At 43.7% G+C, this 26,653-nt stretch overlaps 1 protein-coding gene across 11 annotated transcripts in view; it reads left to right on the top strand.

The window, feature by feature from the left end:
• The window catches only part of prdm16 (PR domain containing 16), a 518,186-nt gene that overhangs the window by 419,325 nt on the left and 72,208 nt on the right, over nucleotides 1-26,653 (top strand). For all 11 annotated transcript variants that reach the window (XM_067970263.1, XM_067970260.1, XM_067970256.1 and 8 more), the window contains one exon: nucleotides 4,069-4,203. In XM_067970263.1, the coding sequence (XP_067826364.1) occupies nucleotides 4,069-4,203 (135 nt within the window). The remainder of the gene's footprint in view (nucleotides 1-4,068; nucleotides 4,204-26,653) is intronic.

The following is a 26,653-nucleotide window of genomic DNA, read 5'->3' as shown; positions in this document are numbered from 1 at the left end:
TAGCGCAATGGGGGAATTTCTTTCTGAGGCTGGGGATAGGGAGCTTTGCTTTGCATCTGGCTGCACTTGATGGAAGTGGGCAACTAAATTGTCTAAGCGTTCCTTTCCCCAGTACTGGCAACCTTGGCCTTGATAAGAATCTCCTTTACCTACCACCCCCCCCCAAAAAAAAAATTGAATTACACATAAAACACAATGAGAAGATGGAATCTTCATGATTGCACAGCTTCCCAATCCCACAGTTGTCTCATTTTGACTGGCATTTTACATTAGTCCAAGTTCCTTCCAATAGAAATGTTTATTTTACTCATGCTATAACATATAGACTCTGATCCAACAGAATGTTTTCTCACCACTTCAGAACCCTTGGTGACCACATGAACTAAGGCTGATGTCTCGTGATACGTCACACTGGTGGTCCAATAGAGTTCTGAAACTGTGTTTCAGTTTCCCCCATTCCTCTGGATTGCCCAACAGTGATGAGGCTGAGCCACCTGATGGAAGCCAGCCACCTCCATGCAGGAGGAATGGAAAATTGTAGAGAAGAGAAATCCCCGGTCATACTCACTCACCTACTGGTGAGTGGTTCAGAACAGCATTGATGAAAAAAGAAAGACTTGCACTTATACAGCATCTTTTGTGACCTCAGGATGTCCCAAAGAGCTTTACAGCCAATGAAATACATTTGAAGTGTAGTCACTGTTGTAATGTAGGAAACGCGGCACCTAATATGCGCACAGCAAGGTCCCATAAACAGCAATGTGATAATGGCCAAATAATTTGTTTTAGGTGTTGGTTGAGGGATAAATATTGGGCAAGACACCAGGGGAACTCCCCTGCTCTTCTCCAAATAGCACCATGAGATCTTTTACATCCATCTGAGAGGACAGATGGGGCCTCAGTTTAACATTTCATCTGAAAGATGGCACCTCCAACAGTGTAGAACTCCTTCAGTTCTGCACTGAAGTGCCAGCCTAGAATTATGTGCTCAAGTCCCAAGAGTGAGACTTGATCCCACGGCCTTCTAATTCAGAGGCAGGAATGTTACTCACTGAGCCGAAGCTGACGCCTAATGATAAAGGGCTGGAAGAAGGTTGCCTACTTGACCATATGTGGCACCTCGCCCAGGGAGGCTGGAGGGGAAAGAAAGACAAATGCCTCAAAAATAAAGAGAGAATCCTTTTAACCTTGAAATTGGCTCAATCCTATTTGTTGTGTGACCTCCATTTATGTGAACTTGGGGCCAATCTCAAACATGGGTAAGCAAGCAATGGCCCATATTAGTATTTTAGAACGCAAAATAAGTTCAGCTCAGAAAATGTAGCTAATAGCATCTATTCATTTAGAAAATTATCTTTTTATTAACCATACCAATCAAAATAAGAGTTATGGAAACACCTGGTCATAATATTGATTTTTTAAAATAACTAGAATCATTGGTTCCCAATCATTTAGGGCACTTCTATGTTTGGTGTCAGTTTGATGTTCTTTGGAGATGTGTGGTGCAGTCCATTTATCTTTCATCCAACCCAATCTCACGTGCCCAGGTTTGGATCAACCAGAGTGTTGCACGTTTAAGGCAGCGAGGCAACGTTTTCTTTTAAACGATTTGTAGGCAGGTTGTTTTTTTAAAGAACTCTCCACTATAAATCATTTTGATAGCTCCACACTTTTATTTGCTAAGTGAGGAGCTGGAAATTTTTGAACTCCCCAGTGCAGGGAGTCAATGCTTAGGGTCGATGACTAATCACTTTGTGCACAGTTGGGGATTCCAGCCCTTAAGCTAGATTATAGCAATAATTTAGCAAGTTAGCTTCAGTCGACGAACTCCACAGAGTTTTCCAGTTGCTGACCAAAGAAGCATTTTTTTCTCTACTTGTTGGTCACTTGCCACAACACACCGTAACTGCGGACGTCTCCATGACTACTGATGTTGCACCATAATTGGCTGGTAGGACCCAGAACACACCTAGGTGGTGTCTGACCCTTGTGTAGTGCTTTTGTCTCCTGCCCTCTTTTCTCCTCCCCCCCACCACCCCAGACAAGGTGAAGTTGCTGACCTTTGGCAAATGCCTTGCAGCAGATTGGCTGAGAAATTAAGCAAGCAGGTCTTAATGGCCGACAGGCCCAGGGTTTACTTAACCTGAGCAGTCCTCAGACACAGACTCAAAATCATTTTGGATTGGCAGCTGTAAGGGAAGTGAGATATTCAAAAAATGATGGTTATAAATGTGTGGTTAAAAGAGCATTCTTGGGTTTTAGTGTTTGATTGAAGATACCAAAATGGAGTCTTTTCTTTAAATTGCTTTCACTATTGCCTGTAAATGCAACGGTTAACATTGCATTTGCCTATGGTATAGAGAATGAAGTGGGCTGGGGGTTTGTACTGAAGGGGTTAGTTAGGTCGAAACAAAAGTCTGTCTGTCAGAACTGTGCAGATGGGCTAAGTGAAAATAAGGTCTGTGCATTAGTAAAAGTTATTCATAGGAGAGAATGAGTTCTTTTAGCATTTTATATTTAATAAGCCCATTAACAGCCGTCTGAAAGCCTGGAGGTAGTGAAATGTTGGCTTTTAGGTGATTATATGATAAGCAGATGGAAACCTTTTGAGAAAAAAAACTTCTGCTTGCCTTTACCAATTAAGGTATTCATATTCAAAAGGGTGAAGGAATTTAGTTCCACGGCTATAGATTCTGCCTCATTGGGTTTCTTCAGCTAAAGTAGACGATATGGTAAATGTGGGGATTTAACCCTAAAGACTCCAGTTGTGTCAAAACATCTCTCTCGTAGCATCAATTTTATATTTGAATAATACAGCTTTTTTCAGAGCACTCTCCTGAGTTGCGTTTGCCAATTTTACTGAGGACTGGCCATGGTTGAGGCTCTTCTTGTACGCCAGACACAACAAGAGTATCTGAGTATCTATATCAATAAATATTCACCCTCCTCCCCCCTCCACACCCCCAGCTCAGTGAGATTAACCAGCTTATAGCTGGGCCGTACAGACAAGGAAGGTCCAAGACTTGATCCTTGGTTTGCTCTGTGTGAGCCGATCACAGCCGGAGGTGGAGTAAGGGTGCTATAATTGGCCTGAGTGCTCCCTGGGCTAGGGAGCGGGGGAAAAAATCAGCAAGGGTCCCCGCTCCTGATTGCTGTCCAGCAACTCTTGGCAGAAGTGCGCATGTGTGGGCACTTGGGTGAAGGTAAGGATCAGGCTTGACTGTAATGCCCCCTGGGGTTGAAGAGTCTTCTGGCAAGGAAAAAAAATGTGCAGCCAGGCACCTCTTAGACCAGCATGAACACTTACTTCTTATTGCACCTCAGTTTTTTGTAGTGTTGAGGAATCCTGAGTCAATTGGTTACCGGGGTGGGGGTGGGGGGGACTTTCTTATCCAATAATATTACTGCTGGCAGACCTGCAGGGCAGACCATGCCCGTAGGTTAGAACTCTTGAGTGCAGCCCACAATGCAAAGAAACCACAAGTTACAACAGGGAAATGGGATTAGAGTGGGTTGCTCCCATTTAGGAGCTAGTACCAATTACATGATAGACTGAACGGCCTCCTTCAGTGCTGTCATTTTAGTGATCACCCCACAATTTGCATTCCCAAGGATGCTCCCTTGTCATGACTGATGATTCTCTGGTTCACTCACCTGTCTCCTAGATGGCAGAAGGTTGCATGGAGTGAAGATCTTGTTGATGCAGATAAACAAAACCTTGGAATTATACGATAATTCATCCTTCTTGAGTTCCAACTTAACTAGGAGCTAGAAACAGAAAATGCTAGAAATACACAGCAGGTCCATCAGCATGTGTAAAGAGAAAAGATGGCTTCAGAAATTGTGTGGAGACCCTTTTGTCCAGAACTCTTTTTGGGGTCTACACCCGAGAGGTTAATCTATCTCCTCACTTGCGATGCTAAGAGGCCTGCTGTGTAGTTCCAGCATTTTCTGCGTTTTATTTCAAATTTTTGTGATCTGCAGTTTGTTGTCACAGGACCTGGAAACAGCCAATTTGTCGACTGGGATGTTTAGATGGTACAAATTTTGTACTCTCTTCTTTTCCAGATTGTTGACGAGCTGGGGAATGTAAAATTCTGCGTTGACACAAGCCAAGCTGGAAGCGGGAACTGGCTGAAGTACATCCGTTCGGCACACTCCTACAACCAGCAAAATTTAGTAGCCTGTCAGATTAATGACCAGGTGAGTTACCTACATGGAACAGATTCCAGAATCCTGTCTTGGAGCAATTCCTACTGATAGAACTCCATGTATGAAACTAGATGCCACCGTCTGAACAAAATCCAGCAACACTAACACTAACCAGCACCCAGCATCATGCACTTTATAGCAAAGATTAAATGTTACTTCAGCAGCATTGAGCAGTGCTAAAGACTATACTAGGTTCATCTGTGTTGTATCCACTCTTCCTCCTGTTCTATGTTGTGTCTGTTAGCTGCCCCTAGGCAGGAACCCTGCTGTAAAATAAACTGAACTGGCATATCTTGTAGAAATATCTTTTTAACTAATCTGTAAACCTATACTTAGGTTTGAAAATCATGAGGCCCCTGTGTGCAAGAAAACACTTAAAAAAAAATGAGTGCAGAATATGTTCCCTGTTTTTGCTTTACCAACATACTACTGGACCATAAACAGACAGAAGTTTATAGGAAAGAATTACCTGTACAGTTTTAATTCTAAATAAAGGTAATTCTTAAAATAGCTTTTCCATTTTAAAAAGTCTTATCAGTTTTATGAAATATCTCTTTCTTTATGCTCACTTGTGTCTACCAACCTGTTAAAAGCTTTGAACTAGGAAATGTTACGTCGCCCAGAGTCATAGAGTCATAGAGTCATAGAGTCATACAGCACGGATAGAGGCCCTTCGGCCCATCGTGTCCGCGCCGGCCATCAGCCCTGTCTACTCTAATCCCATATTCCAGCATTTGGTCCGTAGCCTTGTATGCTATGGCATTTCAAGTGCTCATCCAAATGCTTCTTGAATGTTGTGAGGGTTCCTGCCTCCACAACCCTTTCAGGCAGTGAGTTCCAGACTCCAACCACCCTCTGGGTGAAAAAGTTCTTTCTCAAATCCCCTCTAAACCTCCCGCCTTTTACCTTGAATCTATGTCCCCTTGTTATAGAACCCTCAACGAAGGGAAAAAGCTCCTTAGTATCCATCCTATCTGTGCCCCTCATAATTTTGTACACCTCAATCATGTCCCCCCTCAGCCTCCTCTGCTCCAAGGAAAACAAACCCAATCTTCCCAGTCTCTCTTCATAGCTGAAGCGCTCCAGCCCTGGTAACATCCTGGTGAATCTCCTCTGCACCCTCTCCAAAGCGATCACATCCTTCCTGTAGTGTGGCGACCAGAACTGCACACAGTACTCCAGCTGTGGCCTAACCAGTGTTTTATACAGCTCCATCATAACCTCCTTGCTCTTATATTCTATGCCTCGGCTAATAAAGGCAAGTATCCCATATGCCTTCTTTACCACCTTATCTACCTGTTCCGCCGCCTTCAGGGATCTGTGAACTTGCACACCAAGATCCCTCTGACCCTCTGTCTTGCCTAGGGTCCTCCCATTCATTGTGTATTCCCTTGCCTTGTTAGTCCCTCCAAAGTGCATCACCTCGCACTTTTCCAGGTTAAATTCCATTTGCCACTGTTCCGCCCATCTGACCAACCCATCTATATCGTCCTGCAGACTGAGGCTATCCTCCTCGCTATTTACCACCCTACCAATTTTTGTATCATCAGCGAACTTACTGATCATACCTTTTACATTCATATCCAAGTCATTAATGTAGACCACAAACAGCAAGGGACCCAGCACCGATCCCTGTGGTACCCCACTGGCCACAGGCTTCCAGTCACAAAAACAACCTTCGACCATCACCCTCTGCCTTCTGCCACTAAGCCAGTTTTGTATCAAAAGTGCCAAGGCACCCTGGATTCCATGGGCTCGTACCTTCTTCACCAGTCTCCTGTGGGGGACTTTATCGAAGTGTGATGCCCAAAGATTCTTTCGTGTGTCCCCTGCCTGCTCTAAACAGCCATGTGGGAGCAAAGTTTCTCGTTCGTTTAATGTAGGCAGGGGTATTCAAACTGGTGCCCGACGACCACTTGCAGCCTCCATGCCCTAGCACTTGGCCTACAAAGTCCAGGCAAATAAATACTGTTTGAATGTTGTGGCCCTAGAGGTTTACTGTCTGCTGTTTGTCAATCTGTGGCCAGGTGAAACCGAGATGACAGGACCTCAAGGTTTGGAAAGGGCTATTCTTAGCGCTGTTACCTCATTGGTGGATAAATCCTACCTCACAACACCGAGATTTGTTAGTATCAGTAACTTGACTTACATACAAATTATTGTGAACTGTAGATTTAAACTCTTGAGGTGGCCCTCTAAGCTCCTGGGTATGTAACCCTGCAGAAGATTTAAAAAAATTGGACAGCCCTGGTTTAGAGTAGGGGGCAATTTTAACCTAACCCGCCCGTCCGAGAAACTGATGAGATCGGGTGCAACACTGGTTTTACACCCCGCCCGATTTTACTCTCCTCTGAAGTCAACAATGAGTAATATTTGGCAAGGCGTAAAACTGATGTTCCCATTGATCCTGTGGGTTTCCCGCCTGGCAAGTTAGGTTAAAATGACCCCAATATGGGGACTGTAGAACCTATGGGGTGTGCACTTGGATCATAGGGGGTTCATGCGGGCATCAGATTTCTGTCTATCTGACATCAGGTTTCTGTATTTGTTGACTTACTAGGGTGGAATTGGCAGAGGTAATCCACACAGAACAGTTTGTAAACTATTGCTGTAGAGGGATACCAGTGCTGCCCTACTAATGAAGGGACAGGTCTGAAGCTGGAGATGTTCTATGTTTCTTACTGTAAACTGCTCCAATAAACTGCACCCTTCATTACAACTAGTGAATAACTGTGGTGCAACAATCCATGGAAAAGCCTTCAAGTCCCACTGCCTACTATGGGTACCATGATTGGTGTGTAGGCGGTGCTGCTTTGGCAGGTAGGTAGTCATTACTGGGTTAGAGTGAAGGCAATGTCAGACCGAGAGAGAAAGCCCCTGCATGAAGATCACAGCTGGAGTGCAAGGAGTGTGAATATAGATAAGTGCAAGGTAGTACATTTTAGTAGGAAGAATAAGGAGGCCACATACTCCTTGGAAAATAAGAGTCCAAATGGAGTAGAGGAGCAGAGGGGTCTGGGGGTACAGATACACAAATCATTAAAAGTAGCAACACAGGTTAATAAGGCCATAAAAAAGACAAACCAATCACTGGGGTTCATTTCTAGAGGGATAGAATTGAAAAGCAGAAAATTTATGTTAAACTTGTATAGAACCTTGGTTAGACCACACTTAGATTACAGTGACCAGCTCTGGTCTCCATATTATAAAAATGATATAGAGGCACTAGAGAAGATGCAAAAAATATTTACTCGGATGATACCAGAACCTGAGAGGTTCTACCTATCAGAAAAGATTGAACAGGCTGGGTCTCTTTTCTCTAGAAAAGAGAAGACTGAGGGGTGACCTGATAGAGGTCTTTAAGGTATGAAAGGATTTGATAAGGTAGATGTAGAGAAGATGTTTCCACTTGCAGGGGATACCAGGACTAGGGGCCATAAATATAAGATAGTCACTAATAAATCCAATAGGGAATTTAGGAGAAACTTCTTTACCCAGAGAGTGGTAAGAATGTGGAACTTGCTACCACAAGGAATAGTTGAGGCGACTATCATAGCTCCAATTAAGGAGAAGCTAGATAAACACATGATGGAGAAAGGAATAGAAGGATATATTGATGGCGTTAGATGAAGAAGAGTGGGAGGAGGTTTGATTGGGCATGGACCTGTTGGACCCAATGGCCTGTTTCTGTGCTGTACATTCTATGTAATTCTATAAATAGGGAGAGAGAGCAGCACAGCGACACATGGCCTGAAAATCAACCCCTGCTGCAACTTTTGCAGCAATAAGATGATTTGATCTCAATATAACACCCACATAAATATTGCAAAATCCTGCCTTGGCATCTTGAACTTGCCCTGATTACAACTTGCCTCTCTCTGTATTGCTGTCCTCTGTAATGTTCCCTTCATTTAAAATTTGATATAATGTGTACTTTTATCTTGCACTTGAAATCCTCCATGGACTCGCCCCCCCCTTCCCTATCTCTGTAACCTCTTCCAGCCCTATGTCCCACAGCCCAAACTCTCCATTCCTCTGACTCCACCCTCTTGTGCAGTCCCCCCTCCCTTTGCTTCACCATTGGCAGCCATACCATCAGCTGCCCAGACCCCCATGCTCTGGAATTCCCTTCCGAAACCCCTCTACGTCCCTCTCCTTCTCCCTCCATAAAACCCGTTTGATCCAGTTTGTGTTCACCCCACCTATATCTCCTTGTAAGGCTAGGTGACCATATTTTTCCTAATGCCTCTGTGAAGAGCCTTGTGACATTAGTCTGTGTTAATGGCGCTATGTAAAGGCAAATTGTTATTCATGGATCCCCCACTAATGGAAAAACATATAAAAGAGCTTCTCTGTGTACATACACAACACTTTTTTTGTCACATCCACACATTTCATTACTCATTGGATCCTGTATCGGCAATTTGCAAACAAACGCTATTTTGAATGAAATTTACCATTTCAAAAAAAAATGAAAATTCATACAGAAGCATCCCTAAGGATTCAAACCCATTAAAACCTCATCATTGGGATTTTTATTATTTATGTAGGAATTAGGGAAAAGGAAACCTGATTTCACGCTGGAAGGTGCAGCCAAAAAAGCTCAGCAACAAGGGAGCTCAGTGAAGCGGCTGAAAGTTGTGCAGTGTTTGAGTCCCAGAGCTGCCTCTCACTTGGAGCTTGCTCGGTCGAGGCTCTTGATGTTGACCACTTCTTTCAGCTGGGTCTGCAAGCAAGGTCGGATGCCTTTGCCAAAAGGATGGGTTCCACCTCTGCGGGCAACTGCTTCAGTAGCACCTCCTGCAGGTTGGTGAGCGACTGGACTTGATGCCCGCTGTGACCTTTCTGGCTAGAGAAAGTTGTCTGGGGGGAGGGGAGAGGAGGAGTGGTGGGGGGGAGCATCGAGAATGAGAGGGATTTTTCCCTTTAATAATTAAATTGCTGTCGGTGATAGCTTCTCATGAATGCTTAACTCCTTTGTATCAAATTCAACTTAACGAGATCTTAAATGGTTTATTTTTAATTTTAAATGGGTGAGCAGCTCTGTTAAAATAGCAGAGGGGAGGAGAGGTTTGTTAATAAGTGGGTTGAGTTTATGCAATAACATCAACAACAGTAATTTCAGCCTTCAAAGGGTTAATTTGATATCAATGGGTTGGCCACTGTCTGAATTTGTTTTTGACATCACCACAGCTACATGAATCTTCCAGCCCGACTAAATCTATTACTAAACACAACAGTAATAATTGTTGCCCCCATATAATAATAAACCCTGGACAACAAATGCACTTGAAAGCGGACATGGATCCTGACATTATATTCCTCGGCCAGACGACAGGGGGTTTATGTAATCCCGTGACAATGATGAATGTAACATCTGCTGGAAAGTTGCTGAGGACCTGGGTGCTCTTCAGAAGTGAGGGGTTCTCTCAGGCCAGCCAGCTGGTAGCTATGAATGGGTCTGTGTGCGAGGTAGCTGTCAGCTCTGAATGATTGATAACTCAGTACTTTAAAATGAAGATCAGAGCCTTCCTCTTCACACTGGACATCCAGCGGGCGTGAGACCATGACGTCATACTTTCATATCCACTCAAACAGTTTTTTAAAGTGCCTTTTCAAAGATAAGAATCAGGCTTGTGCCAAAAAAGCCTTAGACTTGAATTACCAGCATTGGCATAAATTGTGGTAAGAGCAAAAATGATCATCTTTCCACACAAAAAAAAGAGCTTTCTGGCCTAGCTTGTGTCCCAAGGGACTCATGTTTTGCATTTTCAATCAGGAAGCTGTTTTAAAATCGAAATGTTTCATCATCTGTCCTCTTCATTAATTTAAAATTCTCACCCGTGTGTTCCCACCCCTCCACGGCCTTGCCCCTCCCTATCTCTACAATCTCCTCCAGCCCTACAGCCCTCTGAGAACTCTGCGTTCCTTCAATTCTGGCCTCTTGTGCGTTCCTGACTTTCATTGCCCCTTCATTGACGGCCATCTAGGCCGTAAGCTCTGGAATTCTCTCTCTAAACCTCTCCATCTTTCTCTCCTCCTTTAAGACGCTCCTTAAAACCTACCTCTTTGACCAAACTTTTGGTCACCTGTCCTAATGTTTCCTTCTTTGGCTCGATGTCAATTTTTTTGGGCCTGATTACACCCACGTGAAGCGCCTTGGGACGTTTTACTACGTTAAAGACCAGATAAATACAAGTTGTTGTTGTTGAAAAACACAATTGCTTGAAAAGCAATTAAATTATTGGTTATGATGAGCATAACAATAATGGTCTGAGGTGAGGATGGAATCACAGCAAACCGATGTAGCAAAAATACTCGCATTGGGTAAGTATAATCCATAAATTTTCAAATTAGAGTCTGCAGCCCGTGGGGAGATCTGGCAGTGCGACCTCAGAGAATCTACCAGGTCATCAGATTTCTGTAGTTGTTGATTATCAACACGTTATTTCGGTTGCTGCATGCTAATAAAAAATGTTTTCAATGGTGACAGCACTGTTTTCCTTTAGATAGCTGAGGCTGCCTTCTGGAGATAGGAAAGGGAGTCCCCAAGGACTCAGGAACTTTTATTTGCGGGAACTCTCAGTGCATGTCAGTATTTGCAAGGAATTCCCAGTGCGTGTCAGTATTTGCAGGGAATTCTCAGTGCGTGTCAGTATTTGCAGGGAAATCCCAATGTGTGTCAGTATTTGCAGGGAATTCTCAGTGCGTGTCAGTATTTGCAGGGAATTCTCAGTGCATGTCAGTATTTGCAGGGAAATCCCAATGTGTGTCAGTATTTGCAGGGAATTCCCAGTGCGTTTCAGTATTTGCAGGGAATTCTCAGTGCATGTCAGTATTTGCAGGGAAATCCCAGTGTGTGTCAGTATTTGCAGGGAATTCCCAGTGTGTGTCAGTATTTGCAGGAACTCTCAGTGCGTTTCAGTATTTGCAGGGAATTCCCAGTATGTGTCAGTATTTGCAGGAACTCTCAGTGTGTGTCAGTATTTGCAGGGAATTCTCAGTACGTGTCAGTATTTGCAGGGAACCCTCGGTGTGCGTCAGTATTTGCAGGGAATTCTCAGTGCATGTCAGTATTTGCAGGGAACCCTCGGTGTGCGTCAGTATTTGCAGGGAATTCTCAGTGCGTGTCAGTATTTGCAGGGAAATCCCAATGTGTGTCAGTATTTGCAGGGAATTCTCAGTGCGTGTCAGTATTTGCAGGGAATTCTCAGTGCATGTCAGTATTTGCAGGGAAATCCCAATGTGTGTCAGTATTTGCAGGGAATTCCCAGTGCGTTTCAGTATTTGCAGGGAATTCTCAGTGCATGTCAGTATTTGCAGGGAAATCCCAGTGTGTGTCAGTATTTGCAGGGAATTCCCAGTGTGTGTCAGTATTTGCAGGAACTCTCAGTGCGTTTCAGTATTTGCAGGGAATTCCCAGTATGTGTCAGTATTTGCAGGAACTCTCAGTGTGTGTCAGTATTTGCAGGGAATTCTCAGTACGTGTCAGTATTTGCAGGGAACCCTCGGTGTGCGTCAGTATTTTCAGGGAATTCCCATTGTGTGCCAGTATTTGCAGGGAACTCTCAGCGCGTTTCAGTATTTGCAGGGAACTCTCAGTGTGTGTCAGTATTTGCAGGGAACTCTCAGCCCGTTTCAGTATTTGCAGGGAAATCTCAGTGCGTGTCAGTATTTGCAGGGAATTCCAAGTGTGTGTCAGTATTTGCAGGGAATTCCCAGTGTGTGTCAGTATTTGCAGGGAATTCCCAGTGTGTGTCAGTATTTGCAGGAACTCAGTGCATTTCAGTATTTGCACAAAGATTTGAAAACTGATGTAATCCAGAGAGGATTCTGCAGAAACCAGCATTAGGGTTATCCAGGGTCTGACCCTGAAAATGAGAAGTAAGCACAGTGAACCAGCACTTTTAACCCCGTTTGCACACAACTGTTCCTGTGGTAATCATTGGCGCTGTGTATTTTGGACAGGACCAAAAGGGGCCAGGTGAGGCAGAGATTGCACTTAACCCAACACCCCTGTGCTCGCTGACCTACCTTGGCAATGCCTCGATTTTAAAGTTCTCATCCTTGTTTTCAAATTCCTCCATGGCCTCGCCCCTCCCTATCAATGTGACCTCTTCCAGCCCTACAACCCTCCGAGATCTCTGTGCTCCTCCAATTCTGGCCTCTTGCGCATCCCTGATTTTCATCGCTCCACCATAGGTGGCTGTGCCTTCAGCTGCCTAGGCCCTAAACTCTGGAATTCCCTCCCTAAACCTCTCCACCTCTCTCTCCTCCTTTAAGATGCTCTTTAATATCTACCTGTTTGACACCTGTCCTAATATATCCTCATGTGGCTTGATGTCAAATTTTGTCTGATTATGCCTCTGTGAAGTGCCTTGGGACGTTTTACTATGTTAAGGTGCTATATAAATGCAAGTTGTTGTTGTTGTAATATCCTTCCCAGGAAACACAAATCCAACTCAGGTACGACTGCCTAAAAGGTGTATTTTAAAAAAATCTTTGGGGTTTATTTCCTTTCATTAGAAAAATTAAATAACGGCGCAGTACGATGTCGCGGAGCATCCGAGAAGGAAACATTGTATAAATAGGATAAAGGATGGGTTGAGATAAAAAGAGTAACTGCAGACCTGAAAGCAAATCGGAAAATGTTGAAAATGCGGAGCAAGTTAGTCGGCATCAGAAAAAAAGAACTTGCATTTATGCAGCGCCTTCCACGTCCTCAGGATGTCCCAAAGCGATTCACAGCCACTGAATTACTTTTGAAGTGAAGTCACTAGTATTATGTAGGCAAAAGTTTAATCTTTCCAGTTTGATATGAGGAAGGCTCAGTGGATCTCCGATTTCCTTTTATACTAAAGACCGTTTCTAGAGTAAAGTGACACATTTTGAGAACAAAATAGATCCTCTACTTGCCATGTGTTCTCTCGGTGAACAGTGTTTGTGTTTCAGTAAAAAACACAATCAACAGCAACATGCACTTACATAGTGCCCCTAACATTGTGAATGCCCCATGGCACTTCACAAAGGGGAAACAGTAATTGGAGAATTAAGGGATGACAAAAAGCATGGCTGAAGCGATAGGCTTCGAGGAGACTTTTGAAGGTGGGAAGAGAGATACCAAGAGTGAGGGAGTTCTAGAGAGTTGCTCCAAGATGGCTGAGAATTCTGTCACTGATGGTGGAGTGGTGGTGGGGAGAAGCAAAACAGCTCATAGTCGGAAGTCCAAAGGGACGCAGAGATAGGGTGGGATAAGGCCATAGAGAGATTCACAAATGAGGACAAGGATTCTGAATTCAGTTCTTTGGGGCATGGGGACCATTGGCGGTGGTGAGGATAGGGGCAAAAGAAAGCACAAAAAGTGGGCAGTGGGGTTTTGGATGGAGTAGGGTGGAGTCACATCTATCTTAATGATCTTGAAGACCTCTGTAAGAGAGATGTGAAATGGACACTTAAAAACCACTGCCGTGGTCAACTCTGGCTGAGTTGATTTGGTTTCCAAAGGCCAAGTAACAAGTTAGGATGACAGATGAATTCCTAAACATAGGAGGGGCAAAGGCTTTGCTGTATTATAGCATGACCATCACTCTTGGAATACTCCCCTTAGTAAGCACAATCATAAGGTAACAGAGCGTGATCTCATACATATTGTTTCTCTCACATATGAAGCAGAATATGTTTCTTGTGAGCTCCCTGAAGACACAGTGAGTAAATATATTGGCTTGAGTGTTACTGGACCAAGGACCAGAAATATTCCAGGTTTGATGTATTGAGGCTGAAAGGCAGGAGTTAGAAGATGTAAAAAGGACATCCCAAGGACCACAATGAATTGATCATAATCTTAATTTGAAATGTCACACACTACCTGTATCTATAAGGAATAACCATAGACATTCCAATCAAATGAAATAGCCACATAATAAGCATTTTTTAAAAAAATATTGAGATTTATTGAAAATTTATAAAAAATTATTGAGCACCATGTGTCAATGTATTAAATAATCAGTTTTTATTTTGGGAGAGTGTTATGTTTATAAAGCAGTTGTTTTAAAATTTTTCTGCATGCAGAATCCGCTGCAAATAATTACACACTCCCGAGGACCCCCAACAAATACTAACACACTCCTAGAGGTACTCTGCAAATTTTGACACACTCTCACAGACCCCCAACAAATACTAACACACTCCTAGAGATACTCTGCAAATTTTGACACACTCTCACAGACCCCCAACAAATACTGACACACTCCTAGGGACACTCTGCAAATATTAACAAACTCCTAGAGACCCCAAGTAAATATTGACGCACTCTCAGTGACCGCTTGTTCTAACTTCTGAAAACACTGTCAACTGCTCAAAAGGAAGACAGCGCACAGCAACAGAAATAATGTGCTAGTAAGACAACAAACACAGAAAAAAAATAGAACACCAAATTCTCAAGATGTGCTCATGGCACACAAAATCCCTGGCCTCAGACAGATAGAAATCTGATGATCTCGGGGATCACTTGAGATTCCCTTGCAGACCCCGGTTTGAAAACGTACAACAATTTTTATATAGTGCCTTTAATTTAGGAAAACGTCCCAATATGCTTAGTTAGAATGTGAGGGATGACATTACTGGACATGAGATGTATTGCACCTAACCTTAGTATCATGAACCCCCCCCCCCCACCCAGGGATTCACCCATTCTAAGCCATCAGTCTGCACTAACCTTGAACTGAGAAAATCATCTTTTACATCACTGTAACATTGCCATTTCCCACATAAGCCATGTCGTCCTGCCCTTTCGGAGTGAGAGGGCCAATTAGTAAAAAGTTATTGGAATTCTTCTGGGCCTTTGCCAGTACAAGCTGGATTGAGCCTACCCAAAGCTCATTTCATTCGGGACTTTGCCAGCTGCCTGAGAGAGAAGAGCAGAATCACCCATCGGTCTGAGCTGGATTCAATCTCAGAGGTGAAAAGACAGTCCTGGTGCTCCACCCAGTCCTGTTTGAGATAAATATTCAAATAAATATCAGCGCAAAATGATCTTTGTTCATTCAAAGTAGTCCGCCCTTTGGGGAGTCACTTGAGAATATCCGTCTTGTGCAACATTGTGTGACTGGAGACACCGGTGACAGTAATATTCAACTGCTCTACAATACTGACTGTGGCACTTTCCTGGCAACTCTCCTGCCCAATTCACTACTAAACAAATCCTCAGGTTGGTCAATAGTTGAGACTGTTCGACTGGTTGGCACCCGATGGATTTTCTTGTATTTGTTATGGGTAGTGCGTTTTGCAATTCTTTAGCCTCCCTTTTGACTTCCTGAATCCCATCCCCCCCGCTGCCGAGAAAACAAGTAGGACTGATCGATCTGAGCCCATGCCTCTTGAGAGGTGTGAGAACATGGTCCTTTGACCTCTTGCTCTCTCTCTCGCTCTCTCTCTCTGATTTTTCTTCATGCCCTGCAGCAGTAAGGTTGGGCTTGGTACCTCAGTAGAGTTGGGGTCTGAACCTGCGTCCCACCATTGTTGCTCCAACGTACAATGTTACCCCTAAGTCCTTTTGAAATTTTTCCCTGTGTCGAGGGGGAACAGTCCACTCACAAATAATGACAGTTTCCCAGGGACCCTTCATCCCAACTTCTGAAAGGCAGTACCAGCTGCCCAAAAGAAAACAGTACTATCGTTACATAAAGCAATTTTTATTCGTATACAGCAACAGGAATAATATGCTTGTAAATCAACAAATATAAAAAACATGAGAGTTCTAATGACCTGGGATTTGGGGCCCCCACTTTGAAAACCTATGTCTTAAGGGTCTGTAAACAAACAAAGTTGTAAATCTCCCTCCTGCTCATCACCATATAACAAAAGAATAAAACCAAAAGATGTTTCTAAAAAGAAAACAAATCCCCCCTCCAAATCTTCTCCACTCATCTCCTCAAAGCACGACTGTAAGCTGGGATATGGTTCCACTACGTCACAGAGAGCAGTCTCGTATTCTCACCCCACCCTAGTCCAGGGGCACTGGCTCAAATAGTGACAAACAAAAAACGCATCTATATAGTACCTTATCACATCCTCAGGACGTCCCAATGCACTTCACAGCCAGTGAATTACTTTTTGAAGTGTGGTCACTGTTGTAGGGGAAAAGGCAGCAGCCATTTTAACCGCAACAAGCTCCCACAAAAACCGCAAATGAGACGAATGACCAGTCAATCCTTTTCTTTTGGTGGTGTTGGCTGAAAGGGGAATATTAACCAGGACAATTGCCGCCCCTACCGTCATCTCCAGCTAACGCAGCACGGGCCATAGATTTTAAAGAGAGCAACAAGCACACATCGAATCTCGAATTCACCCAAATTAGGCCTAAATTGCAATCTAGTGCCCGCTTTCTTTTCCTTCCTCATTAACAGTAAGCTCTGTATAAAAAAAAAACTGTTTCAGCTTTCAGCTCTCTAGCTAAGTCTTTCTTTGCAGTGCTGGCTGTTATTAGTACAATGAAGCAGTCCCTCAGTAACATACAATATGATCACAATGTGGGGATTAGATGCAAAAAAAAACCCCAGCGTTAATGCCCAGCACTGTAGCTCATTGTTTCCCAATGAATCGGTTTTGAAGATTTCCTCATGACTGGGCTGCCAGTTGGTTCGTTTTTTAAAAGATCACGTAAACGATTTGTGCTTGTACCTCCAAGTGATTTCTTTGTGATGTACCTAATCGTTTTAAATCCACTGCTTATTTATTAAGGCTGCTGGATGTCAGAGTAGTGAATTTATTTATTTTGAACATTTAGCATGCGTGCGACTCAGAAAGTGAGTCTCCACATTCCGATAAGGGTTCAGTGAATCAGAAAGCACAGATTGAATGAGCTGCTGGCCTCCTCTTTGACAGCTAAACTAGTCATAATCTCAACATTTTATTGTACCGTTATCAAGGTTTCCCCAAGCACAGGGGTTTGAGGTGATGACATTAGCATCAGCTTGATTGATTTGTGGCTTGCAAGTCAGAAATTGAGCATCTGCAGGAAGCATGGGTAAGGCTTTTAACTGTGAAGCAAAACGTGTATAGCCACCAATTTCAACCAGCAATTCCATTCCTCTCCTCTCTTCTCCAGTAGATGTTGACTCCTTGATAAGCTGCAGATCCACAGGCACTGATAATCCTTGTACCTCGCCCAAGTGGCCATTATTCATGAGTGAGGCTTGACAGTGGGTGTTGATGGGCCATTCGACCGTGGGAGGCACCAAATCCAAACCTTACCCTGTCATCATCCAATAGACACACACTTGCTCTTCCAGCAAGGGTCACTGGATAGTGATCAGGAGTGGGAACTGTGGCTAATTTACCCTTCCCGAGCACACGGTGCACCAAGGGCAATTGTAGCACTCTGACCTCCACACTAACTTAAATGAACAAACTCAGCGCAGACTGGGAATTGAACATGGAAACTTCCTGGTCTGTTACAGTTCATCTATTCATTAGATAAATTCACTAGGCCATTGGAGGAAAGCAAAACTTCTGACAGGAAGATCGGGGCTTCATAAGACTATTCACAAGGTTCGTTACTGCAATGGTGGACTTACACACCTGCGTGCAACTTTGATGCCTCATGAGAAATAATCTCTGACTGTATACAGGCATTTCTGCCTTGCAAGCTGAAAACACCAATATAATGTCACCTTTACAGGAATGCAGAACATTTCAGCGATGTCATCAATCACAGAACAAGATTCTCCTCTTCATCTGTAGTGCAGCATCCATTATTCAGCTTGTAAGACAAAACTTCCAACACCATCTTGTCCCGTCTCACACAAATCAACTCCACAGCCCAAGAAAGATTAAAATCAGTTTATGCTATTTATTGTTCTTGCCTTCCTTCCTGTACTGAGGACATTGCTGAAAATTGTGAGGCTGCTTGATTATCCTCCAATCGGGACACCTGCATTATAGTAGATGGTGAAGTTCTGCTGTATAATTCTTCAATTCACTTATTTATTATTAGAAAGTTACAGAACTTTTTAAAAGAAGAACATGTTCCAAACAAGAGATAGATCTCTTAAAATGTTTTAACGTTCTTTCCGAACGCAAGGGGTTAATTATTGTGTCTGAGGTTTTTACAGTTTGTGGCTGAGGATCTAAGGGAGCCACATTAATAGTTGTAACCACTTTCTCACCAAAACCAATCGATTTAGCGTCAAGGTAGCACGGATCTACAAATACATAAAGGGCAACAGAGTAACTAGGGAGAGAGTAGGGCCTCTTAAGGATCAACAAGGTCATCTATGTGCGGAACCACAAGAGATGGGTGAGATCCTAAATGAATATTTCACATCGGTATTTACGGTTGAGAAAGGCATGGATGTTAGGGAACTTGGGGAAATAAATAGTGATGTCTTGAGGAGTGTACATATTACAGAGAGGGAGGTGCTGGAAGTCTTAACGCGCATCAAGGTAGATAAATCTCCGGGACCTGATGAAATGTATCCCAGGACGTTATGGGAGGTTAGGGAGGAAATTGCAGGTCCCCTAGCAGAGATATTTGAATCATCAACAGCTACAGGTGAGGTGCCTGAAGATTGGAGGGTAGCAAATGTTGTGCCTTTGTTTAAGAAGGGCAGCAGAGAAAAGCCTGGGAACTACAGACCGGTGAGCCTGACATCTGTAGTGGGTAAGTTGTTAGAGGGTATTCTGAGAGACAGGATCTACAGGCATTTGGAGAGGCAGGGACTGATTAGGAACAGTCAGCATGGTTTTGTGAGTGGAAAATCATGTCTCAAGAATTTGATTGAGTTTTTTGAAGGGGTAACCAAGAAGATAGATGAGGGCTGTGCAGTAGACGTGGTCTACATGGACTTTAGCAAAGCCTTTGACAAGGTACCGCATGGTAGGTTGTTACATAAGGTTAAATCTCACGGGATCCAAGGTGAGGTAGCCAATTGGATACAAAATTGGATTGACGGCAGAAGACAGAGGGTGGTTGTAGAGGGTTGTTTTTCAAACTGGAGGCCTGTGACCAGCGGTGTGCCTCAGGGATCGGTGCTGGGTCCGCTGTTATTTGTTATTTATATTTATGATTTGGATGAGAATTTAGGAGGCAAGGTTAGTAAGTTTGCAGATGACACCAAGATTGGTGGCATTGTGGTCAGTGAAGAAGGTTATCCAGGATTGCAACGGGATCTTGATAAATTGGGCCAGTGGGCCGATGAATGGCAGATGGAGTTTAATTTAGATAAACGTGAGGTGATGCATTTTGGTGGATCGAATCGGGCCAGGACCTACTCCGTTAATGGTAGGGCATTGGGGAGAGTTATAGAACAAAGAGATCTAGGAGTACAGGTTCATAGCTCCTTGAAAGTGGAGTCACAGGTGGATAGGGTGGTGAAGAAGGCATTCAGCATGCTTGGTTTCATTGGTCAGAACATTGAATGCAGGAGTTGGGATGTCTTGTTGAAGTTGTACAGGGCATTGGTGAGGCCACACTTGGAGTACTGTGTACAGTTCTGGTCACCCTATTATAGAAAGGATATTATTAAACTAGAAAGAGTGCAGAAAAGATTTACTAGGATGCTACCGGGACTTGATGGTTTGACTTATAGGGAGAGGTTGGATAGACTGAGACTTTTTTCCCTGGAGAGTAGGAGGTTTAGGGGTGATCTTATAGAAGTCTATAAAATAATGAGGGGCATAGATAAGGTAGATAGTCAAAATCTTTTCCCAAAGGTAGGGGAGTCTATAACGAGGGGGAGAGATACAAAAGGGTCCAGAGGGGCAATTTTTTCACTCAAAGGGTGGTGAGTGTCTGGAACGAGCTGCCAGAAGCAGTGGTAGAGGCTGGTACAGTTTTGTCTTTTAAAAAGCATTTGGACAGTTACATGGGTAAGATGGGTATAGAGGGATATGGGCCAAGTGCAGGCAATTGGGACTAGCTTAGTGGTATAAACTGGGCGACATGGACATGTTGGGCAGAAGGGCCTGTTTCCATGTTGTAAACTTCTATGATTCTATGATTCTAGGTACTCGCTTCAATTTAAGAAACCTTGTTTATAGCCAATGGAAGTCTCCAAAGCCTTACCTTCAGGTGATGGAGTTTACCCCTTGAATTATTTGAGTACTGAACTTATCTTTGAATCTTTTATGGTTCCACCTGGTGGAAGTCCTCCCCAAGGGTAAATAAAATGTGAGATGTTCTCTTTTTTTGTCTATCACTGCCTGACTCAGTTCATCACAGTCTTACCACTGAGTCATAAGGTTGTGGGTTCAAGCTCCGCTCTAGGACTTGAGCACATGATCTAGGCTGACACTTCAGTGCAGTACTGAGGAAGTGTTGCATTGTTAGAGGTCCCCTCCTTCAAATGAGACATTAAAACGAGGCCTTATCTGCATGTCTGGCATTATTTAAAGAACAAAAGACACTTGTCCCAGTGACCTGACCAACATTCCTCCTTGAACCAACACCACCAATTAACTGGTCATTCATTTAATTGTTAATTGTGGGACCTTGCTGTGCTGTGTTTCCCTACAAACAATGACCACACTTCAAATGTAAGGAGTCTTACAACTCCAGGTTATAGTCCAACAGCTTTATTTGAAATCACAAGCTTTCGGAGGCTTCCTCCTTCGTCAGGTGAGTGTGGGATTCCATAAAGGTATAGCATATATAGTCAGAGAACAATGCCAGGTGATTACAGATAACCTTTCCAACTGCCCGTTATCAAAGCAATCAAAGGAGTTGAATGGTGTTCAGACAGAGAAACATTACATACAAGACTACTGAATACACAAACGGTCAGAACACAAAGACAGAGAGAGAGAGAGAGAGAGACACCTGAAAGGCAGAGAAAGCGAGAGAATGACCAGTTGTATTAAAAACAGATAACTTTTTTTCGCTGGTGGGGTTACATGTAGCGTGACATGAACCCAAGATCCCGGTTGAGGCCGTCCTCATGGGTGCGGAACTTGGCTATCAATTTCTGCTCGACGATTTTGCGTTGTCATGTGTCTCGAAGGCCGCCTTGGAGAACGCTTACCTGAAGATCGGAGGCTGAATGTCCTTGACTGCTGAAGTGTTCCCCGACTGGGAACACTTCAGCAGTCAAGGACACTTGTCGCAGTGTCTGCATGGTCTCGCCAATGTACCATGCTCCGGGGCATCCTTTCCTGCAACGTATGAGGTAGACAACGTTGGCCGAGTCGCAGGAGTATGAACCATGTACCTGGTGGGTGGTGTCCTCTCGTGTGATGGTGGTATCTGTGTCGTTGATCTGGCATGTCTTGCAGAGGTTGCTGTGGCAGGGTTGTGTGGTGTCGTGGACACTTTTCTCCTGAAAGCTGGGTAATTTGCTGCGAACGATGGTCTGCTTGAGGTTAGGTAGCTGTTTGAAGGTGAGTAGTGGAGGCATGGGAATGGCCTTAGCGAGGTGTTTGTCGTCATCGATGACATGTTGAAGGCTGCGAAGAACATGGCGTAGTTTCTCCGCTCTGGGGAAGTACTGGACGACGAAGGGTACTCTGTTGTTTGTGTCCCGTGTTTGTCTTCTGAGGAGGTCTATGCGATTTTTCGCTGTGGCACGTCGGAACTGTCGATCGACGAGTCGAGCGTCATATCCTGTTCTTACGAGGGCGTCTTTCAGCGTCAAAGGTAATTCATTGGCTGTGAAGTGCTTTGGAACATCCTGAGGGCGTGAAAGACTAGTTCTTTCTTTTGGTGTTTTATCAGAAGCATAGCTTTAGAACAAAACAGAAACGCTGAAAATACACAGAAGGTCTATCAGCGTCTGAAAGAGACAGGGTGGGTAAATGTTTCAAGCTTTATCGGAGCTGGGTTTTGACAAAAGGTCTGTTCCTGAAGGGTTGGTCCATCTGTTCCTCTATCACATGTTCAAGCACTGATGTAATTTATAGCCCTCTCTTTTTTATTTCTGTTCCCAGCTTTTTCTAGGTTTCCTTTAATCTCCTTCGAACCAATGTATGGATCTTTCAAACCAACAATACTAAAAGTATTTGGACTCTCTTAATCGTGCGCTGTTTGCAAATCATGGAGGATTATAGAAAGCAGGATGGGAGGAAGTTAGAACCAGAGAATGTTTGAGAGTCCCGGTATTAATTAATGTTGAAGTGCTCATAGGGTTCCTCCAGCCTTTCACACTATTCTCATTCTTGCAGATAAAAAGAAAGAGAAGTCTTGCATTTATACAGCACCTTTCACAACATCAGGACATCACAAAGTGCTTTACAACCAATGAAGTGCTTTTTGAAGTGTAGTCACTGTTGTAATGTAGGGAACGTGGCCGCCAATTTGCGCACAGCAAGGTCCCATAAACAGCAATGAGATAAATGACCAAGTAATCTGTTTTAGTGATGTTGGTTGAGGGATAAATATTGGGCAGGAACTATGTAAATGAATCCTGAGTATTGAAGAGTAGAGTATTACACTATCACTTTGTTCCGCATGCTATACTATACCACAAGCTGTGCCAACTTGGGGTATTGCACAATTTAAGCAGTTGGCCGAGTAAGTGTCACTTTATATAGACTCCCCCTTCCGACATTGAATTTCCTGGACACCACACAGCAGGAGCAGAGGCTTTCTTATTTCTTCAAGATTTCTTATTGTGTCGAGATTTTCCTAATGCAGGACAAATGTCTTGGGTCTTTGCCACTTGAATACTTCCTTCACCTCCGTTGCTCCCTAGTGCTGGACAACAGTGCATGTTGTCATTCACAAACCATGTTGCTTCCCAACCGACTGTTTAAAGATCTGGTGTGCGGGTTTTGCTGCCTGATGCCAGTTCCTGAGGTCCCCTCTGCCTGAGCAGAGTGACGTCTGCATTATTCGTTAGGTTTTAAAAGCACACAAAAGAATACTGACTTGTTATTGCAGGGCGTAATTACATTTTTGCATTCTAAATGAACAAAAACAAGTAAACCATACCAGCTACATATGCTAGCACTTAGCTAATAGAAAATGAGGGAGATTCACCAATCCTGCACTCCCAGGAGTGAGGTGGGCTCAAAAGGAGCACGAGTCGGACAACTGGTGCCACAGAGTTAGAGCTCGATCTCCAACTCGCACCTCCTTTAAGCATGGCTCCTTGCTGGGAGCCATGAATCGCTGAATTTTCCCAATCACCTAGTCAGGAAGAAAATATTCATTCTGTTTTATTTTAACCATGAAGATATATAGCCACCCAATTCATCCCTGAGGAAACCCCTGAAAGAAAACTTCCATTTGCAAATGGCATCTTCCAATTCCTGAACGGACTTCTGCACCTGTGTTATTGCATCTAACTTGTAGGATGGCACTTCTACACTGGCGTGGAAGTGGGGCTTGATTGGAAAAGGTAGTGTGCACCTGGGTATACTTATCTGTGAAATATCAATAACTGAATGTCAACTAGTGGGAAGAAAATCAAAATGGACAGCTCGTTCTCCTGTTGGTGTGACTAACATTAACCTCTCCATGTTGAAGTAATTTTAACCAGCATGCCTGGTTACGTTTTAGTCCTCTGCAGAGAAAAGAAGAAAGAAAGAACTTGCATTTATATAGCGCCTTTCACAACCTCAGGACATCCCAAAGCACTTCACAGCCAATGAAGTAAATTTAAAGTGTAGTCACTGTTGTAATGGAGGGAAAGGCAGCAGTCAATTTGCGTACAGCAAGGTCGCACAAACAGCAACAAGATAAACGAGCAGATTATCTGTTTTTAGTGAGGGATAAATATTGGCCAGGACACTGGGGAGAACTCCCCTGCTCTTCTTTGAAAAGTGCCATGGGATCTTATACATCCACCTGAGAGGGTTTAACATCTCATCTGAAAGATGGCCCCTCTGACAGTGTAGCACTCACTCAGTACTGCACTGAAGTGTCAGTCTGGATTATGTGCTCAAGTCCTGGAGTAGGGCATGGCCTTCTGACTCAGAGGTGAGAGTTCTACCGTTGAGCCAAGAATCTTGCTCAGAATCTACAAACTGTTAAAATCTGGATTGATATCTGTTGAGAAGGGATGGGCAATAAATGCTGGCCTTGCCAGCAACGCCCACATCCCATGAACGAATAAAAAAAAAATTGATGGTTACGGAGATGTTAATAAGCACTGATTGATCTCTTTTTCAGGGAGATAAGGGAAGGAACTTAGTGTATCCTAAAGTAGGGAATTAACAGATGGTGGTGGACCCTGGTTGGCCTTGTGCAACCTACAACCTCTTAGCACTGACCTCAGAGAATTTCTCAATGTAAGAGTCAGAATATCCAATCAAATGTTTGGCTGGCTTATTTTCATATATCTGATCAGATGACTGGGGTAGAATTTCGCTCACTACGCACCCCTCCCCCAACTCTCAGTCAATAGGGAAAAATTGTGCCTCCGACCTTCGCTGCTTAGCTACAGTATTATAAGATATAATTGTTCACTTTCTTCATGGTGATATTTTTTTACTAACACCTATTGGATCAGTTTGAGGGTACCTTCTTGATGATTGAGATTTTTTTACTTCACCATTATGTTCTGGCAGAAGGTATCTTGTCAGAAGAGATAGAAAAACTTGTATATAGACAGTACCTTATCATGTCTTTCAGAAGTGTCCCAAGCCATTTCACAACCAATGAATTGTTTTGAAATGCACTCACTATTGTTAAGTCGGCGAACGCACCAAGGAAGTCCCACAAACAACGGATAAGATGAATGACCAGTTAATCTGTTTTTGATGGTGTTGGTTGAAGGTAGAGTATCGGTCAGGACAACAGGAGAACTTACTATTCTTCAAACAGTGCCATGTGATCTTTTGCATCTGCCTGAACCACTGGGACAGGCAGACGGGGGCCTCAGTTTAGCCTCCCTGCCAAAGGTCTACATGCCTGACGATGCAGCACTCCTTCAATACTGCACTGAAGTGTCAGCCTAGATAAGCGCTAAAGTCTTGAAGTGGGGCTTGAACCCACAGCCCCACTCAGTGGTGGTGAGAGTGTTACCAACTAACCCAAGTGACTGTAATAGATTGCAAGTAAATGTTTTGCATTTATCTGTCTAAAGCTCACCGCTTTAAACATATGTTCAATTCCATATACCAGTGTAGCTCTAAACCAAATCATATGCTTGCTAGGCAGCTGCTGTTGATTATAAACTAGTCACCCAGACTGAAACCTGACTGCCCAGAGTCTCCATCACTCAGAGATAATGATCACACCCCACGTGCCATGGAAAGGCTCAGGGCAATTCTGAGCAATTAACACAATTAGGATCACTTATCTTTCTTAAAAAATACAGAGAAATCTTACAGCATTATTTCAGTCACAGTGTTGGCCTCAACCTTAAATCAGAATTTTTTTTTCTAAATATTGTTAGTTGATTTTTTTTACAATCACTGTTTGAAATTGGCAAGACCAACAATTTGATCCTGACACTCCAAATAAATCGTAAACTCAAATGAAGTTTTTCCAATGAATTAATTCTGTGGTTTTACTTCTTGTGCCTCTTAATGGAGACCATCTCTTCACCTTCTGTTGGGTTTGGTATTTGAAACAGGCCTTGTGTTCTAACTGCTGTTTTTTTAAATATAATTGGTAACATCAAAATCTGCCAACCATTAAAGCCAAGAATTTGAAGTTAATTTACTGGCATTCTTACATGTGACCTGAAGGTGTGAACACGGTCAAGTCCTCGAGGCATTTCACCACAGCCTGTCTGGTACTGGAATGCCACAGTACCAGGTTCATACCATTATAGGCCCTCAGTGAGTTTCCTCAATAGCATGACTCCCTCCAGCATTTACTCCGCAGGTCCTCTGGCTCTCTCTGTCCCTCTGTGTATCTCCCTCTGGCTCTCTCTGTCCCTCTGTATATATCTCCCTCTGGCTGTCTGTCCCTCTGTATCGCCCTCTAGCTCTCTCTGTCCCTCTGTGTATCTCCCTCTGGCTCTCTGTCCCTCTGTGAATCTCCCTTTGGCTCTCTGACCCTCTGTGTATCTCCCTCTGGATCTCCCTCTGGCTCTGTCCCTTTGATCCAGTCAGTTTCCTGCTGGACAGGTTTGGTTAAAATTACCCCCTCTGCATCTCCCTCCGCCTCGCTCTCTATGTCTTCCTCCACCTCTCTCTTTATGTTTCCCTCTGCCTCGCTCTCTATGTCTCCCTCTGCCTCGCTCTCCATGTCTCCCTCCGCCTCTCTCTCTATGTCTCCCTCTGCCTCTCTCTCTATGTCTCCCTCTGCCTCGCTCTCTATGTCTCCCTCCGCCTCTCTCTCTTTGTGTCCCTCTGCCTTTCTCTCTCCCTCTCCCTTGCTGCATCTGTCCATCACTCTCGCTACATCTCTGCATCACTTTCATCGTTCTGTATATCTCTCTCTCATACCGCATCTGTGTGTCTCACTGTCTCTCGCTGTGTCTATATCTCTCCCTATCGCTCTTGCCATCTGTGTGTGCGTGTCTCTCTTTCTATGTTTGTGCATCTTTCCCTTTCT

Source organism: Heptranchias perlo, chromosome 32 (assembly GCF_035084215.1).
Source record: "Heptranchias perlo isolate sHepPer1 chromosome 32, sHepPer1.hap1, whole genome shotgun sequence".
Taxonomy (NCBI): Eukaryota; Metazoa; Chordata; class Chondrichthyes; order Hexanchiformes; family Hexanchidae; genus Heptranchias; species Heptranchias perlo.
The sequence above is the reverse complement of the archived record's forward strand: the minus strand, read 5'-3'. Positions and strand labels throughout refer to the sequence as shown.